The 18793-nt window shown below is 41.5% G+C and overlaps 1 protein-coding gene across 2 annotated transcripts in view; it reads left to right on the top strand.

Annotated features, from left to right (window-relative positions):
* LOC149321795 (sodium-dependent proline transporter) overlaps nt 1-18177 on the top strand; it is a 41278-nt gene extending 23101 nt beyond the window's left edge. Inside the window, exons 8-15 of one of the 2 annotated variants that reach the window (XM_089528672.1) lie at nt 1150-1274; nt 2750-2862; nt 2963-3094; nt 4199-4298; nt 4879-4979; nt 5171-5341; nt 9178-9345; nt 17992-18177. In XM_089528672.1, coding sequence (XP_089384798.1) covers nt 1150-1274; nt 2750-2862; nt 2963-3094; nt 4199-4298; nt 4879-4979; nt 5171-5341; nt 9178-9345; nt 17992-18045 — 964 coding nt within the window. In that variant the 3' untranslated portion in view covers nt 18046-18177. Of the gene's footprint in view, nt 1-1149; nt 1275-2749; nt 2863-2962; nt 3095-4198; nt 4299-4878; nt 4980-5170; nt 5342-9177; nt 10179-17991 lie in introns of those variants that run through there. The other variant, XM_089528682.1, reaches the window with a different exon arrangement.
* The last annotated feature ends 616 nt before the right edge of the window (nt 18178-18793 follow it).

The following is an 18793-nucleotide window of genomic DNA, read 5'->3' as shown; positions in this document are numbered from 1 at the left end:
GATGGGCAAATGTGTTGAGTGTTTTTAACTGGGTTTAACTGCAGTATTTGTAGCTTCTGTTTTCAAAAAGCTTTTAAAACAAAGAAACAAACAGACAAACAAACCACATCCAAACAACATTTGTGTTGTCCTGGACTATTGTCTAACAATTCCTGGCACCAGTTGCAACATTCTGCTCCCACTCTCAAGTGGATTCATTTTTAATGCAATATATCTATTCCCTTCTCCTTTTTTTATTTTTAGAGTTAATAGAGCTATGGTGCAACAGTAAAATGGCACTTTTGCACTATAGCTCTTTAAAAAACAAACAAACAGAGAATATTTACCCTTCAAACCATACACTCATCTAAGAGCACATTCAGACTGATTGAAAAAGCCAGAAAGTCCAAGATTCTGTTCTTTCCTGTTCTTTCTAATTTTATTCTGAAAATCCATACACATTTTGTTTATCCCAGAATATTTTCTGTGCGCTTCTAGTATGATCAGAAACTTTTTATACCAGCTCCCCAGGTTGGTTTATTTTAGTCCAATATAAAATTGGAAAGAAGAACCAAATCTGAGACCTTTTGATCAGTCTGAATGCACCCCCAGCAAGCTGTGCCCTAGTTTTTTTTTGTCTGTTTAAAAAAAAAACTTTTGCAAGATTCCTAGTGCAGATCCAAGAAATTGCTACAAACAGCTGTCTGAAAACAATAGAATGAGTGGATGCAGAGGTGACAAAATGTGGCAAAACCCAGCAAAACTCAAGGAGCTATAGCACAAGAATGAATACTTCTTTCGACCAAGCTAGAAGGTCCATATATTTTGCTTTAAATGGCTAAATAATGGTAGCTGCTAAATGTTAGTAGCCTGACTAGCATGCTAGATTGCTAGTAAATGAGACATATTTTTCTTAGGGAAAGTTATCTTTCACTCTTCCTGGTCTGAGGAATAATACTCAACTTTAACTGGGGTAGAAATAAGAGGTTGGGAACATTATATGGGCAATTTGGTGGTGGTATAATTCATTGTCTTCTCACACCTCCCTGGATTTTCTAAATTGTGAATTCTATAGTATCTCAAAGGCCTGTACTTTTTTTACTCCATGGCTCCTGATTCAGTGCTTGCATTATTATTATTATTATTATTATTATTATTATTATTCTGTAGGGATACGTTTATAGTCACTGTGGGCAATGCCATCACCAGTATCTTAGCTGGCTTTGCCATCTTCTCTGTTTTGGGCTACATGTCCCAAGAACTTGATGTCCCTGTTCAAGAAGTGGCCAAAGCTGGTAAGGCCTAAACATTCCTTCTTCAGAGCATGTATGAGTGGTTTTGTGTGTACTATGTTGTCTAAATATTACCGTTTTAAATACCACACTATGAGAATGGCTTACAAACAGTTGTGTAGTGGAGCCAGGGCTTGCAGAATAAAACACATTGATTTTTTTTTGTTATCAGGGACAATGCTTTTTTTCCAGCTACCTCTATCACCCATTACCCTGAATTTAGCTGCAATCATCACAATACTTTCAAGGTAGGATAGATTTCCCAAGCAACAATGTATTGTCTGGAACTATCCCTGTTGTAATACAAAGTATATGGAAGTGCTTGGTCTTGGATAAGCAATTAAACCCCATTAATTTTACAACTAATTGCCATGGGGCTAATAAAGACCTTAATCCAGTTGCTAGTCCTAACTAATACAGCCCATTTGAAGTAACTATTGAATGATAAGTCAACACTTATATAAATCTAATTGCTTCAGTAGGTTTATTCTAGTTGGAGCTAGCAATTAGATTTAGGCAGAAAATGCCTAGAACTGGTTTGTTGACACAGACCGATACATCTACCTTCATTTTTGGGCTCTGGAGGCAGAGCTCTGATGACTGACACGAGTACCTCCAGTTTAAAATTTACCACTTCATTACTTGTAAAGGTCTCTCAGACAAAGGTATACAACTCTGTACACAGCCAATCTGTTTGTGAAGACTCAGTGTTAAATTGTCCTCCCCTTTCTCCCAGTATACATTTTAGAGGAGTTGAGGTATAATGGAATAGATATTCTTAAAGCAGATTGAGTTTCTGTTTTTTTTATCATGAGTATTATGGGAAAAGAAAAGAAAACAGAACGTCAAGCTGATTACAAGTTCCTGTGTATATGATACGATGTAATTGTTCAGCAGTAATACACTGGAGAGCGAAACAATTATCAAGTTTAAGTTCCAGATAAAACTGCAACCCACCTCCTTATGTCCAGCCTTAAGATTTTCTGGTGCCTCTAGCATAGTATTATTACTGAGGAATTGGAGACAGATTTGTTGAACAATGACAACCCAAGCTCTCCTACCATCTAAGGGTGAATGTTCACCTAATGCTGTGACTCCCTGTTCTTTGTTGGTTGTTCTCTATGGTGAACCGTGCCAACTGCACAAAGCAGGGAGCACTGCTGTCCACAGAACTGTCTAGGTATTAAAAGCCTGGCTCAGAGGTGATCCTTCCTTCTAGCCACATGTAGATGTAGTGGGGGACCACATGCCCTGCAGAGAAGGGGAGGGTTTTCCATGTATTTCAGCCAGGCAGTATGTCTTTTTCCAATGTGGGGCTCTAATCTTTATGTTCTAACCTTCCACACCTGTTCCAGATTGCTTTGGTGAAATCTCTCTTCTTTTGACATCACTTAGTCCATTGCCCTTATTATCTGCATCCATGAACTCAGTTGTATAATTCCAGCCATGGCTCTTTTTATTCTTTGCCTGTCTTCCAGGTCCAGGTTTGGCTTTTGTGGTCTACCCACAAGCCATGACAATGCTTCCTCTTTCTCCTTTCTGGTCTTTCCTTTTTTTCTTCATGCTGTTAACTCTTGGTTTGGACAGTCAGGTAAGGATGTTGTCTGCTCTGAGGGAGTACTTCATGGGTATGCCTTCAAGTGGTTGATCCTTATGGCTTTAAAGGAGAATCTGTTTTTGTCTGTTTACAGTTTGCCTTTCTGGAGACCATAGTCACTGCTGTGACAGATGAGTTCCCCTATTACCTGCGTCCAAAGAAGGCTTTTTTCTCAGGTGTTGTTTGTGTGGCAATGTTCCTGATGGGACTCATTCTCACAACAGAGGTAAGCCAACTGGATAGTCACATTGTAGCAATGTTTTAGGGTGCTCACTTTCATGAAGATTTAAAGGAGAAAGTGGTGTTAGTCTAAAAAGGAAAAAAGGGAAGAACCAAAGAGAAGTTCCTATCTTATCTAGTCAACTATGGCCTCATACAGACAGGCCAAAATAAAGATGCTTTGGGTCACTTTGGAGATATGCTGTTTAAATGATGCATGCATCCTAAGAGTCCAGAAGCTATGCCAAAGCTATGCTCCAGGCGTGGCTTCCGGACTCTTAGAATTCATTCATCATTTAAACAGCATACCTCCAAAGTGACCCGAAGCAGCTTTAATTTGGCCTGTCTGTATGGGCCCTATGTAGAGTAGTACAAGTGATTGTAGGGAGAGCACAGCAGATTTCTGACTTACTAGCCACAGAAAATAGCCTCTTTTATGAATAGCGTGCTATGATTATTCCAAGGTTCAAAATATGAACAGTGACTGATCAAATGAATTGTATTGGTTGGGTTTATACATAGCCAAGTTGTGCTTTGTTGCATTCCTATTTAGTGTTTCCAAACCTTAGTGTTAGCCAATCACAAATAGAAACCATGGTTTCTTGTTTCCTTATTAACTCTTTAAACCATGGCTTGACCTTAGGTCTGAACCTAAAACCATGACTTGTCCTGGACTTGCTATCCAGCTGACCATATGAAATGGGGATTGACAAAAAGAAAGGAAGTGAAACAGAGCAGAAATGGGGGAAAACTTATTTGTTGGGGCTTTTGTGGCAATTCATGGCTAATGCAACAAACCATTGCTTAGCATGACAGGTGAATGAAAGCATTGCTTCTTTACTGTTATAGGCGGAATTCATTAACACTCCTGGAGTGACTACTTTAACACATGGTTACAGTGTTCACACTTTCTAAATAATCAGGTTATTAAAATTGGCCTGTAGAGTAGGCTGGATTACTGCTGGTAAAGGCCAAACTAAACTGATTCAGAAAGGCATGTAGGATTTAATTAAGGATTCTTATTGGTTTTAATTGTGCAACTGTGAATTGGCAATGCTGTAGATTACGAACAGGCTTTGGTATTGGAACAGGTATTACTTCTTCTCTCTAGGGTGGAATGTATTGGCTGGTGCTGCTGGATGACTACAGTGCTGGGTTTGGACTCATGGTGGTGGTCATTACCACTTGCCTGGTGGTAACCCGTGTGTATGGTAAGGCAAGGGAGTTGGATTTTGTTCAGTCTTTGAATGCTTGAATATTTTGTGTAGAGGTTTGCACTCATTAAAAGTGAGATGAAAGACATAGTGTGGTATGGGGCTTTGGAAAGCTGCTGAGCTAGCAAGATCGGTTTGGCCCAGTCATTCTCTGTCACTGATGACTGGTCACCAGAAGGTAAACAAGGGCATAATTTGCAAGTTTCATGGCTAGCCACTTATCCTTGAGAAAATCCCATTATGGAAAACAGGATAATTGCCTGGAATATGCATCCTTCTTAATACCTTCTTTGACCTTTGCACTACTATTCTGGTTGGTTCATGGAGCCATAAAGCTTTACCCTTTGTTAAAAAGCAGTTGTGCAACATAATCTTATGGATATTTACTTGGAAGTAAGTTCAATGAAATTTATGCTCAGGTAGTCCTAGGCTGTCACCATATACACTGCCCCCTTAGAGTAAGCCCCATTGAACACAAAGAATTTTACTTTAAGGTGAACATGGATAGGATTGTACTATTAATGAATCAGATACCAAACCCCTGAGACATTGTCTGTTTTTTTCATGTTCTCTATAGGCATGAAAAGGTTTTGCCGTGATATTCACATGATGCTGGGTTTCAAACCAGGGATATACTTTAAAGCCTGTTGGTTGTTCCTGTCCCCAGTAACAATGACGGTAACTATGCTTGTCCTGAACAGTTTTTGTCATGTTCTCTCCTTATCTTTTGGCAAGAATTTCTTATTCTAAACCCTGTGGGGCTTTAGTAGCATGGGTAGGAGTAGGGGAATGATTTACCCATTGCACTCAAAACAGATGAGAAATCCTTGGCTTAGACTTGTTATCCAATATCTGATGCTCTGTTTCAGGCACTACTGGTGTATAGCATAATCAAGTACCAACCTTCAACGTATAATGGAACTTACCGTTTTCCCTTTTGGGCTGAGGCCCTGGGCATCTTGATGGGAATCTTCTCCTGCCTGATGATACCCATAGGGATGGTTTTTGCAGTGCTCAAAGAGGAAGGGACACTCTGGCAAGTAAGTAACAAACATGTAATCCAGCAGCACTATACAAGGAGATTTGGTTTTAACCATTCTGTTCCCTAGATTACAATGTAGACACTTTAAAAAAAAAAAACACTTTCATGTTCTGTTTGTTGGGCTTTTTCTTCTTTTTCTCCTGTGAGGAGAATTAGGACTTTATCACATAAGGCTATAAAAGCAAAATTTAAACAGAATAAAAGTGTCTTTGGCAGATACTTATCACACAATGTCTTGTCTGCCTTGCATTCCATTCACTTTTTCATTGATGAACAAAACCCATCAATAGGCTCTCAATCTTACTGCTATTCCATTACTGCCTTCATACATGTATGTAATCTCATTTCTGCTAGTCATTTTGAACCACTAAATGAAAAAAGCAACATAAAATTTCTTGTCATCACTCTCATTTTCATTTTCTCCTTATTCGTATAATCATAGAATCCTAGAGCTGGAAGGGACCCCAAAGGCCATGCAAAAATATACAACTAAAGCACTCCTGAAAGATGCCCATTCAATCTCCATTTAAATATTTCCAGAGAAAGAGAGTCCACTACTTTCCAAGGCAGTATGTTCACCCTCAAACAACTGTTCCTAGTATTCAAGTGGAATCTCTTTTCTTCAGATATGGATACACTGGTTCGTGTCGTAGTCTCTGGAGCAATTAGCTTTGGCAGAGCATTTCTGTGTCTACATCTGAATTTTTCAAGGTTGGAATGCTCCAACTTTTCTTAAGCAGTAGGTGGAGAAGACTGAAATTTGTTGCCATTTTTTGCTTTTCTCTCCTACTGTAAATAATGGGAGAGAAACATTTAAACTAGGTCTCAGGTTGATATCTTATCCCATCTTTGGGATATGACGGAGGCCAGGAAAGTCTTTGGATACTGTGAATCATGTGCCTCCTCACCCCACACCATCACCCACTCAATTTCTCTCTCATTTTCTAACATCTGAGTTCAGGGAGGTAGGCAGGGGAGAAGTGCCATAGCAAGCAGAAGCAGGAAAGAGGTTATGAGAACAGATCTTCTCTTCTTGCCATCTCAGGAACCATAGCACTGCATGCTTAAATGAACAGAACCCTTTTCCCCAGTCTATCATGTTGTGGCAAAAGGTGTCCTCTAGTGACATATATGTACATTGCATAGACGTGAATTGATTTTATAAGTAGAACTAACACCACTACCTGTAGGAAAAACATCCAAATTCATCAATTCTGCTTTTGTTTAACATAATGTAGGATAATACTCCTAATTTCAAACTTGTTTAGAATCTATATGTGTTTTGACCAATATATAGGTTTCACATAGAGAGAACAATTATGCATTCATTGCATAACCATCAGCAAGTTTTAAAATTCAAGTTAAGAGGAGGTAGGGTTGCCATAAGTCAGGACCTCCAAACCGCGACAAATGTAGGACAACATTTTCAAATGTAGGACACGTTTTTTAAAATGGAGGACACGTGAAAAATTTGATGATTTTTTAAAAAATGTCAATATAAATGCATGTTTCTTAGGCATGATCAAAATGGAGGACATTTTGGCATTATTCCTAGACAGATGACAGAAAAGTACTTCCCTTTCTGGCCAAACCACCCCCCCTCCATTCCAAAACACACACAACAGCACATTTGGGCATTTCACATGGCTTTACATAACATGGCCTTTTGCATATTTCAGAGGCTTATTCCATAACCAAACCCCTTGGGTTTAACACTTAGCATGGTTTAACATGGCTATGCATATTGAACATGTCAAGATGGTTTCACAAGAAGTGGATTTGCCATTTCAGGTTTCTTAACCCAAATGTACTTCTCAGAAGTGTGTACTTGGTCAAGGGACTCTGATTTTTCTTCACTGCTCATGAGTTTGTAAAAATCAGAGCAACTTACATTGGCCTTGCCTCAGAGGCTTGCTGATATCAATATCACCATCCTCCTCCTCATCACTATCATTATCCAAGCAAGGCAGGCTTGTTAGCTTTCAAAGCACCAAAATGCACTTTGGAAAGTCACACCATCTCGGCTTCAGAAAGAGTGAGCGCAGGCCTCAGAAGCTGACTGATATCAATATCACCATCATCATCATCATCATCATCATCATCATCATCATCATTGCTATCATTGTCAAAAGAAGGCAGACTTATGTATTACTAATAATAAAATTAACCAAAAATAAAATAAAAAAGAAGGCAAACCTATATATTATTAATAATAAAATTAACCAAAAATAAAATAAAAATAAACGCACGCAAACCACTACACCACACTGACTCTCTTACACAGGCCTGCCCTGGAAAAAGAAATAAATAAAGAAGGCCAACCGGAAATGGCCACTCACCTCCCCAACTTCTTCTCCTCCTGCTCTCATCCTCTTGCTGCTTAGCGCCATGTGGGACCAGGAAAGAGCCCTTTCCCCTCCTTCTGGCCCAGAGTCCTCTTCCGCTCCTCCTCCTCCTCCGAGGCTCTGCCTCCTCAAGGGGACAAGCTCCCTTTTTAGGCCAGGGCGTGGCCGCGTGGAATGGAGCGCACGGAGGAGGAGGGTGGCACCCAAACCGTGAATTGGCAGTAACCAGGCCAGGGCCGGGCCGGGACCGGGCCGGGACCGCCAAAAGCGGGACAATCCCATCTGCAGGTGGGATATGGCATCCCTAGCCACAGGTGTTGATGGAAGGAAGCTGTTGTGTTCCTGTTCCCACCATAATAAACTGAAAATAGAGAATTGTCTCCTGTTCCAGTCAGCAATACCTTCCTGGTCAGGGACATAGCATAAAGCACATCACCCTCGGCAGAGCATAATTCAAACATGGCAGTTGTCCCTTTCCCCAGATATAGGAGAAGAGACATGACAGAAATTAAGGTACATAAATTATAATTGTTTTGTTCTACTTCCTCAGCTTTAAGTCATCTTTATTTTAACATATACTTAGAGCAGTAGGACATTATTTCAAATGCAATGGAAGATGACCGGTTGTTTTTTCTGATGCTTGCCCACATTTCTGTTTATAGTGTTGTGCTCCTGAAGCATTTAATCCCAAATAACTACCAAAACTTAATTATGTTTCCTCAGTTAGGACTCCTCATACTGGAAGCACAATTAAGAGCATAAACAGACCTTAGAAATGTGGCAAATCCCTATGTTTTGACCATTGATGTAACGGATTCATAAATGAAGTGGGGGACATGAAAAGATGCTGTCAAAACAGAAAGTCCATTTTTGTATGCAGTGCTAAAGTTCAGAAAGGCAAAAATGAACAGACAAGTAAACTGCTGCTGAAGTATACTCAGTCCTTCTTATACATGGATTTTTTATACATGGACATACACAATTTGAAAATGTTAAAAAAAGTATAAATTTCAAATATCAAACCTTGATTTTCCATTTTTTTAAATAAGGGACACATTTTGCTATGTCATTATATTTAATGGGACTTGAGCATCCACAGATTTTGTTATCCACGGGGGATCTTGGAACCAAACCCCAGCATATAACAAGGGTCCCCTGTATAATTGAATGTGTAGGGTGCAGGTCTGAGGAAAGTGTATGTAGCATCTCTTCCAACTGTACCGATTTGGAAGGAACAATCCTGATTCATCCACTGCTGTCCCACTTTTTCAGCTGCTTTAGGTTTTATTGTTTTTCTCCCCCTCCTCTCCCCCCCCCCCCTTTTCCCTGGGCTTTATTTCTAGGGAATTTGCAGATTAGCGGTTCTTTGCCTTGGGTGCCCATGCACTGTGAAGGACTTTTTTGGGGAATTCTATCTCCACTTACTGCAGCATTACCAGATTGCCTATCACCATCCTTCCTATAATGTGTTTTATTTCTCTGCCAACAGAGAATCCAGCAAGCTAGCAGACCAACCATAGACTGGGGGCCTTCCCTGGAGGAGAACAGGACTGGCATGTATGTGGCAACTCTGGCAGGCAGCCAGTCGCCTAAACCTCTGATGGTCCATATGCGAAAATACGGAGGTATAACCAGCTATGAGAACATAGCATTTCAGGTAGATAAAGAAATTGAAGAAGAAGAGGAGGAGGAGTCTATGATGTGAAGAGACAGCTTCCCTTGCTCACCCATAGGCTAGATGTTGAAGAAAAATGCAAAGAATAAACCCCTGAATGTTTTTGCACAAGATGCACCTTGGTTGGCACACTTGAGGCCATTTGGCAGCCAGAAGCTGCTGATTGTTAAGCATCTCACAGCAGTAAGTTCTGCTGAGAATCCCAGTGCTGTTGAGGTTTCTGTTTCATGTGGAGAGATGTGCAATGAACCTGTGTGTCTTAGTGCTCTAGTTGTGTCTGGTACAGGCCAGCGACTCCTCTTGTCTCTTCCTGTCCTCACAGTTATGGGTTCAGTGGTGTATTGGTCAACTTTGAAGTCCAGGTGCTCAGCATTACAACCTCCATCACTGTATCCCCAGAATTCAAATATTGGTCTTGCCATTTTGACAGTTTTATCCCACCCACCACACTCCACATACTAGATACTAATAGGCTTTAGTTTCTCATTCAAGACCAATCTACCATAGATTTCTATGCCTTACAAGTAGGGTCCCTCACAACAATATAAATAATGATCCCTACTCCCCAGCTACTCTGGATTAGAGCTTCATTGAGAAGGAAAGGGGAAACCTGAGCTGGGATGACAGATGACAAAATTGTTCTTGCTAATAAAACTCAGGCCCGTTACAGACGGGCCTGAAAATACGGACTGGGTCCGTATTAGGGTTAGAAAGGGGCGTCACTTCCTGACGCCCCTAACCCTAGTACAGACCCAGTCCATACAAAATGGCAGCGGCCGTTCCACACGGCCGCCGCCATTACAACCTCATGACCGTGCTGCCTTCAAACGAGGTGGCGCAGACATCTAGAGCGCCCTTTCCGCAGTGCAAGAAGGAGCTCTGAAATGGAGCTCCTTCTGGGGTTTGCGTCACTGGGCGCAGCCTTTACATGGCTGCGCCCAACGATGCAGAGGAGAAAGGGGCCAAGCGGCCCCTTTCTCCTCCTCCCCACTGTTGCCAGGTGTCCTTGGGGCTTAAAGCCCCAAGGACACCCCTTTCCAGGCCACGGGTAAGTGGCCTGGAAAGCAGCGGATCAGGGCCTCGGAGGCTGCTGGTCTGGCAGCTGAGGCCCCGATACAGCAGGGAAAGGGGCGGGTGCAGGCCACCCTAAATGGGCGGTCTGTAACCCGCCAAAGAGTCCTGGCATTTCAACATGGCATTTCCTGGCTCTAGAGATAATTGTATGGATTTCTCAAGACCAGGGTCCAGTCTCCCATATACAATCTTCTGTATCGATCCCATATATCTTTCTTCAAGCTTTTGGCAAGATACTTGATTGTACTTTTTAGACTAAAAACTTTCTTGTTCTACTAAGTCTAATCATACATTCTTTAACCAAACAACCCACACTCCAAACTGTGCTATTCCTCTTCACTCTGTAGTGTAGCCTAAGAGTTAGCCAATGGAATGTATTCCGTAGTTCTAGAATGTTTAGAGAATAAAGGAAGATATTTTTATGAATAATAAGAAAACTGCCTCCTGAATACAGTAAATTAACTAGTAAATCTAATTTCTAATTTTAAAATAAAACAGATAAAATTCACAGGGACACTGGTAATGAATGAGGTCTAATGAGAGATTTAGTCATAGCCAGCATGGTGGAGTGGTATGAGCATTGGACTATATGACTCTGGAGAAGAGAGTTTGAATCCCAACTCAGCCATGTGAACCCACTGGGTGACCTTGTGCAAGTCACATGCTTTAAGCCTCAGAGGATGGCCATGGCAATTCATTGAGAAGGAAACCCCTGTAATAGAGTTGCCTTAGGGTTGCCATATGTCATAATGACCTGAAGGGACACAAAAACAAAGTTCTTTCACTCAGGAAAAAAATGTATCTCCCATTTCTCCATGTATCTGTATAGGCAAAGGAAAGAAAATGGAGTAATGAACTATATCAGCCACATTCATATCAAGAAACAATATCCACATTAAATATAGTTTAAACCTGACTGTGTGACAATGTTTCTGTACCTCAGTGCTTCTCAATTATTTTCTGTCATGCCACCCCTAGGAAGAAGAAAACATTTCGCGCCCCCCGCGCGACTGTAAATAGTATCATTTGTCTATAAAATTGTTATAAGTACACCTCTGTATAACAGAGCCTCGTGCCCCCCTTTACGGAGCCTTGCGCCCCCCCGGGGGCCCCGCCCCACTATTTGAGAAAGGCTGCTGTACCTGAAGAGTTGGTGCAAAAATTAATAATAATAATAATAATAATATTCTCTAGCAATTGTTTGTGAGCTTCTTCAACCCTATATTTATCAATAAATTTGATTGATATTTATCTAGAGCCAGTATCCTATTCATATCTCTAGGTGGCAGAAGAACAAGAGTTCAAAGTCAACTCTGACATGCACATGAAACAACGTTAACGCACATAGTTTATAGCACATGTGTTGTACATACATGTAAACTCAATTTGTGCATAGTAGGGATAACTGTCTTACACTGACTCAGATTAGTATATGATCTAGCCCAGTACTATCCACTTTGACTGGCAGTGGCTCCCTAAAGATGCCATAGATGGAGCCTGGGATATTCTGTATGGTAAGCTACAGCCCTTCCCATATAGGAAGTTGCCTAAGTTGTATTACAACATTGGTCCTTGTCACTCAGTATTGTCTACATAGGTGTATGTTTGTTTGTTTTTAACCTGAGTGCTGACTTTCAATTTGAAAAGGGTCTCAGGTATCGCAGCAGGCAGGACTAAGGGAATGAACAGATGCCAAGGATAGAGGATAGAGGAGGACAGAGAGAGAAAAGCCAAATCAAAGACAGTAGAGTCAAACATAATTCTTTTATTTAGACATTTTCCCCACCAAGCATACAAAGCACTGATTAAGTTTATGAATACCTCGTCAGGACTAGTAGGGTGTACAGACTGGCATCTTTGGCTGGCCTGGGAGTGGAGTCAGGGCAGGGCATGGTGTCTACACAATGCACTCTCCAACTCTGCCCCCAGGCCAGTGTGATGCCATGTGCTGCACCACACAGTGGGCGGCATCACAGCGCCCCTCTGGCAGTATGTCTGGATGACACAGTGCCAAAGGAGCACTGAAAAGCTGCAGCGCCATGGCTATGGTGCTCTTTCCATGGCACAGAAAGGAGCTGCTTTTTGCAGTTCTTTTTTGTGCTGTGGAAAGGTGAGATTGGGACTGTACTGTGTGGTTGCTGTGACCCCAATCTGGCACTAAAAGGGGCGGTTGGTACAGCCCCTAAGCCTCATTGCAATCACTTTCCCATTTGCAAGATATGGATTCTATACAACTAGTAGGGAACTTGTGGTTTTGATAGACTAACTCCTACTTCCTTTACCATTGATTAAGCTGTGTAAGGATGATGAGAACTGCTGTCCAACAATATGTGCAGGGTCAGAATTGTCTGTCTGTGCTTTACAAAACCTCTAAGTTTGGTGAAATTCTCCAGGGTTTCAGGTATGGGACTTTTCTAGCTGTATCTGAAATGCTAAGGATCAAACCTGAGACTTTTTATAGAATCATAGAATAACAGAGTTGGAAGAGACTGCAAGGGCCATCCAGCCTCTCTTGCATACCTTCCCTCCTCCCCCCACTTCTCTCTCTCTCTCTCTCTCTCCCCTCCCACATAGAACCAAGAAAACTATGTTAAATGTTTGTTATTGCTCCAGAAAAGAGAGTGTTTTTGAGCAATAAGAAAGCCTTCACATAGTTGTTTTGATTCCATGTGGGTGGTCTTAATGCTGGACACAACCTGAAGTGTGTTGTACAGGATCACAGACAGAAAGACAGGATAGGCGGATGGATTATTGTATGAACTGGCCCATAGTGGAGCATGCTCTTCAGTTTTCTGCTGAAATTATTTTTAATGGGCCATAAAACCTAAATATTAATTAGAATGCACTTTTTATTCATCTTCTAAATCAGGGGTAGGCAACCTTTTTGAGCCGGAGGCCAGGTTGCTGGCCCTCAGACAACTGAAGGGCCGAAGCCAAAAAATAAATAATTAAATAATTAAATAATTTTAAATAAATAAATAACCAGGACAAATGTAGGACAAAATTTTCAAATGGAGGACACTTTTTTTTAAAAAATGGACGACACGCAAAAAAAAATTGCTGATTTTTTAACAAATGTTAATATAAATGCATGTTTCTGAGGCTTCTATAGATGATTGCCCCCCTTGTTCCCCCTTGCCCCCGCTTGCTCCCCCTTCTGCCCCTTGCCCCCTCTTGCTCCCCCTTGCTGCCACTTGCCCCCCTTGCCCCCGCTTGCTCCCCCTTCCGCCCCTTGTCCCCACTTGCTCCCCCTTGCTGCCACTTGCCCCCCTTGCCCCCGCTTGCTCCCCCTTCTGCCCCTTGCCCCCGCTTGCTCCCCCTTGCCCGCCACTTGCCCCCCTTGCCCCCGCTTGCTCCCCCTTGCCTGCCACTTGCCCCCTTGCCCCCGCTTGCTCCCCCTTCCGCCCCTTGCCCCCGCTTGCTCCCCCTTGCCGCCACTTGCCTCCCCTTGCCCCCACTTGCTCCCCCTTGCCCCCCAAAGGCCCCGCGCGAGAGGTCCTGCCGCTGATTGCTGCCGGCGTGGGGCCTTTAGCCTCTCGTGCGAGGGCGCGGGGCCAAAGGCTGCTCACGCGAGAGGCCAACGGCCCCGCGTGAGAGGTCCTACCACCGATTGCCACCGGCGCGGGGCCTTTGGCCTCTCACGTGAGGGTGCGGGGCCAAAGGCTGCTCGCGCGAGAGGTCCTGCCGCTGATTGCCACCAGGCTGGGGCCAGTCCCAAGGCCTCGTTGGGCCGGATCCGGGCTGTGGAGCTTATAAAGCAAACTGATGAATTATGACTGTCTTTTGCTCTGTATAGCTGACACCAAAGAGAAATATTGCCTGTTCTTCCCTTATTTCTGGAAGTTGTCTTTTCCTCAAGAAATGTTTTATAATAAAACCAGGAGAGATCAAATGAGACACTCAATATCTCATTTTTCAAAATATAGAGAAAACTACTCTCTTATTTTTTTTAAAAAATGGAAATCATGCTATCCTTTCATCTCCTGAAGATGAAAAGGGATTTCTTTTTCAAATAATATCTATAGAAGGGTGATTTTGAAATGATTGTTTTCATCTCTTGCATGGAAGAAGCTGGAAAGGGTTGGAGTGTGAGACCATTACCTCCTTGGCTAATTTTGTTGGCCAAAGTGAAACCGAAGAGTAGATGGGATTCTGCTATATATGGGTGAGGAAAGTGCCTCTCATCTGCTGCATATGCCCCCCAGATCCTCAACGCCACTCCATTTGGGGGAGGGGGTGATAATTGCCAAATGCTCATTGGGGAGGGCATGGTAGGCAATGTTATCTTGAATTCAGCCCCTCCCTGGCCTTTTTAAATCCTATGAGATGTATTGTTTAAAACAGGAAGTCAAGTGGAAGCTGGGATGTGGTGGCTCAGCAGCTAAGATGCTGACTTTGACAATTACAACATTGGCAAGTCAGCAGTTCAAGGCCCAAATCATGTAAAATTCAAACAGATAGATAGTACCACTTCAGTAGGAAGGTAACAGTGTTCTGTGGCCACACGACCACAGAGTTGTCTTTGGTAACGCTGGTTCTTCAGGTTAGCATTGGAGAGGAGCATCGCCCCTGCAGTTGGACACAACTTGACAACTTTGTCAAAGGGGAAATCTTTACCTTTAAAGTGGAAGCTATACAGGATGACCAGATTTCACAATCACAAAATAGGACTTGTTTTAAGCTCTTCTTGCAAATAATTAGGCCACCAGAGAGGCATTTCAGACTCTTAGGAAGTTGGAAAAAAACCGTAGAGAAAACTTAAGAAATGACAAAATAATGGTATCAAGGGGGAAAGGACTGTGGTGATCTCTGTAAACCCAGAGGGCCAAATGTGGAGACTAGCTTGATCATATTCAGGCCTCCTGAGCCTAAACGTCTTGATTCTTATCCAATAGGTAAGTTATTCATTTCACCCCCTCATGCTGCCTGCAATATTTTCTATGGATGTTATCACATGGGGAAAATAGGGGAGATTTAAACATTGATTATCCTGTGAAAATCATGCAATCTCAATTAATCTTTTCACACACATCACGATTAAATTGCCATTATCCCGGGAATAAACAGGCAATAAACAGCAATAAATCATTCACGGGATTTGTTGCTGTTTATTGCCTGTTTATTCCCAGGATAATGGTAATTTAATCACGACATTGTGTGAAAATGCTAATCACGATTGTGCAATTTTCATGGGATAATCAATGGTTAAACCCCCAATTTTCCCCGTATGATAAAGTATGGCCTTTTCCACTTCCTCCTTGAACCACTAGGAGTTGGCTTTAGTGGGCTATCAATCTGTCAAATGTTAATGTGATTACTATTTCCTAGTACAGATACACTGTGTTCTTCTTTGTGATGGTATGCAGTATTCTTCTATGTGATGGCCACTGATGTTATGGTTTAGAGGGGAAATGCGGTACATTAGTGAGCAATATTTTCAGATTTTGCTAAAAATAATTGTCAGGGAAAATGTTAATGTAATCTCTGCCCGTCAGCCTGTCGTAGATATATATTGTATCTGTTGGCTGCCTCTGGATACTCTTCTAGGACAAACACAAATTTCCCATTTAGGCTTTTCTTTGTCTGGCTCTACCAACACAAGATGTGTATCTATGGGTGTTTTAAGCCTTAATGAAAACCACCAGAGAATTCAGACTTCATACACTAACTTTCTGGAGAAATTATTTCCTTACAAATATAAATAATCTTAAAAAGAGGAGAAGACAACTTTATGTCTTCCAGAAATTTTAGGCTACAGCTGCCCAGCCAGAGTGGCAAAAGGTCAAGAATTATGGACTCTAAAGCATTTAGAAGGTACCATTTTGCCTTGCCTTTGAAATAAAAAGATAAATTTGTCGCCTCTACCTTGTTATTCCTCAGAGTCCTTCTCATTTCATCCTTGTATATTTATGTGTAAATCTCTGTGGGTCAGAGCCTTATTTCTGCTTTGTTTTGGAGGGCACATCTGTTTAAGGAACAATCCCATCACTCAGCTGTACTGGGCAGCATTTATGAGTCCAGTCCAGCTCACACAATGTATTCTAGCCCAGAATATCTTCTTTTTTAAAATAAATAAATAAATAAATTATTGTTTAACTTTTAAATCTATCAACACATTTTGATACATTTCAAGTGAATAAATAAAAAAAATGCACATCATGAAACAATTAACAGAAAGGACAACAGCTGAGAGCAACAACTGCAGTGATAACCAACATGCTAATGAAAAGTGTCATTCATGTAATGGTCTTTAAAATAACGTTACAGTAACAATCAGCCTATTTTATCTTTCCATAGAGATCTGCATACACATTTGTTATCACTTACACATGTAATAAAGAGGCACCATATTTCATAGAAGGGCGCCATGCCATTGAGCATCTCTTGTCATTTTAACTTTTGTCAATGCATTCTAAAGTGCAGGTGGAACACATGGGTGGGTTGACCATCAGTGACTGGTGGATCTGCTGCTGCAGGGATAGTGAATCAATTCCCGCTTTTATGGTTATTCCTTCTGCAGCTCTCCAAATTGTATCCCAGTGCTGTTCTAGTTCTCAGCCCCTTTCAGGACTAGGGAACCTTGATCGCTCCCACACAGCCCAAAATGACCATCCAACTGAAAGGGAATCCATTTCCTCCACAGCCACAGATCTACTACCTGTCTCAGTGTCTGACATTAAGAACCAGTTCTCTGTGTTATGTTGTTTATGGAACACTGATTTTTAAGTGTGAAAGCAATATGCTTATATTCAATCTCTTGCTCAGTGTTTTTTTAAGGTCTGTAACATCCTGAGTCATAGACACATGTCATTTAAAGGAGGTCTGAACCTCTCCACTGTTATTTGTACACATGTGAGCTGTAGAAATTCAGTTATAAAGATAGATCTATCAGGGTATTTATTTATTTATTTCATTGGTGTGCCATCTTTCTCCCGGAAGGTACCCAAAGCCTCACACAGATAAAAACATTTTAAAATCTCAATAAAATTTAAAACAATTAAAATCATCTACAAACTATATAAAATCATATATGTTTAGGCTATTGATAGTTGAAGTACAGGAAGGCTTCATGTAAATGCCAGTGGTGGATTTTCCTCTCTCTTTTTAAAGCTGCTGCTAAACAGCAGCCACTTCTATGCAGTGGTTTGAGACTGGATTGAGCCCCTCCATGCTTACTTGAAGATAAAAAAAGAAAGACAGGTGTAACTGGATCCTAAATATTTAGCATAATGAGTAGTTTAGCCATTAGAAGCTTTGGAGCTATTGCCCAAGATGTACTGATCTCTCCCAACTAGGGTTGCCAGATCTTAGAGCCTGGCTCTGAGTCTCCAGTTTTCATGGGTCATCTCCAGGTGGGAGACCAGGGTTCTGGGGGTGAGGGAGGAGTGCTCAGTTCTGGAAAACAAGAAAGGGCTATATGTACATCTCCAGTTCAGCTAGCAGAGCAGCAGCTTGAAATGACTTGCAAGACTAAATTGTTTGGTTGCTGCAGCTTTCAAAACCTCTCCAGGTGGCTTGTGCATGTATTTAATTAGCTACCTCTTTCCCTTTCAGTTGTTGTGCTGCCAGGGCTCACCCTCTGCTCTGCTTCTGGCTAGAAGCAAGTAAGCTAGATGCAACGTTCTCTCCAAATAAGTGAGAAAAAATTGTCCCTTCATTTCACCTTGATCTGGAAATGACCACTTTAACTATCTTAATTTCCAAGCAGGAAAATGTGTTATCTTGGGGTGCATATGTGTATATGTGACAAGTTGTGAGCAACTGTGATTGATACTTTATGCATAATACCTAGGTCTCAGGTTTGGGTCCAGAAACCTCAGGGTCTGGGATAGTCCTGGGCTGGCAACTCAACTCTCAACATGCACCATTTGGTGGTTCTGCACTTAATTATAGTTTATAACTTCCAAATGAACTGGAGAATTGACTGTTTTGGAAAGCATTTGGTTAGAGATAATGTGAGATTAAATTAAGGTATGAGTCATGGCCCACTGACATATTAACTTTATACTCACTGGACCTTATGGTTATTAAGTGATAAACATGCAGTTTATCAGTTCTTAGAATCCTCTAAGTAGAGACAGCATTCTTACAAACAGATATTTCGAATTATGGTGAGAAAGTTGGCACTAATAGTAGCTGAAGCAGAAACCACACTTGATGTGTTACCAGTGACGCTTGGGCTATTTGTTCACACATTCAAGCAGGATTTTGAAAATTAGTTTTAATGAATAATTAGTTATAGTTCCAAGTCCCCCAAGAATGGTTACTGTTATAGTTGCAATTTTTAAAAAGTAACAATTTGCCTTCTATTGTTTTTTTCCCCCAAAATAATTAAAATATATATGTTTAGTTCCTG

Source organism: Sceloporus occidentalis, unplaced genomic scaffold (genome assembly GCF_023333645.1).
Source record: "Sceloporus occidentalis isolate IW3139 unplaced genomic scaffold, rSceOcc1.0.p SCAF_1, whole genome shotgun sequence".
NCBI classification, from domain to species: domain Eukaryota; kingdom Metazoa; phylum Chordata; class Lepidosauria; order Squamata; family Phrynosomatidae; genus Sceloporus; species Sceloporus occidentalis.
The sequence above is the reverse complement of the archived record's forward strand: the minus strand, read 5'-3'. Positions and strand labels throughout refer to the sequence as shown.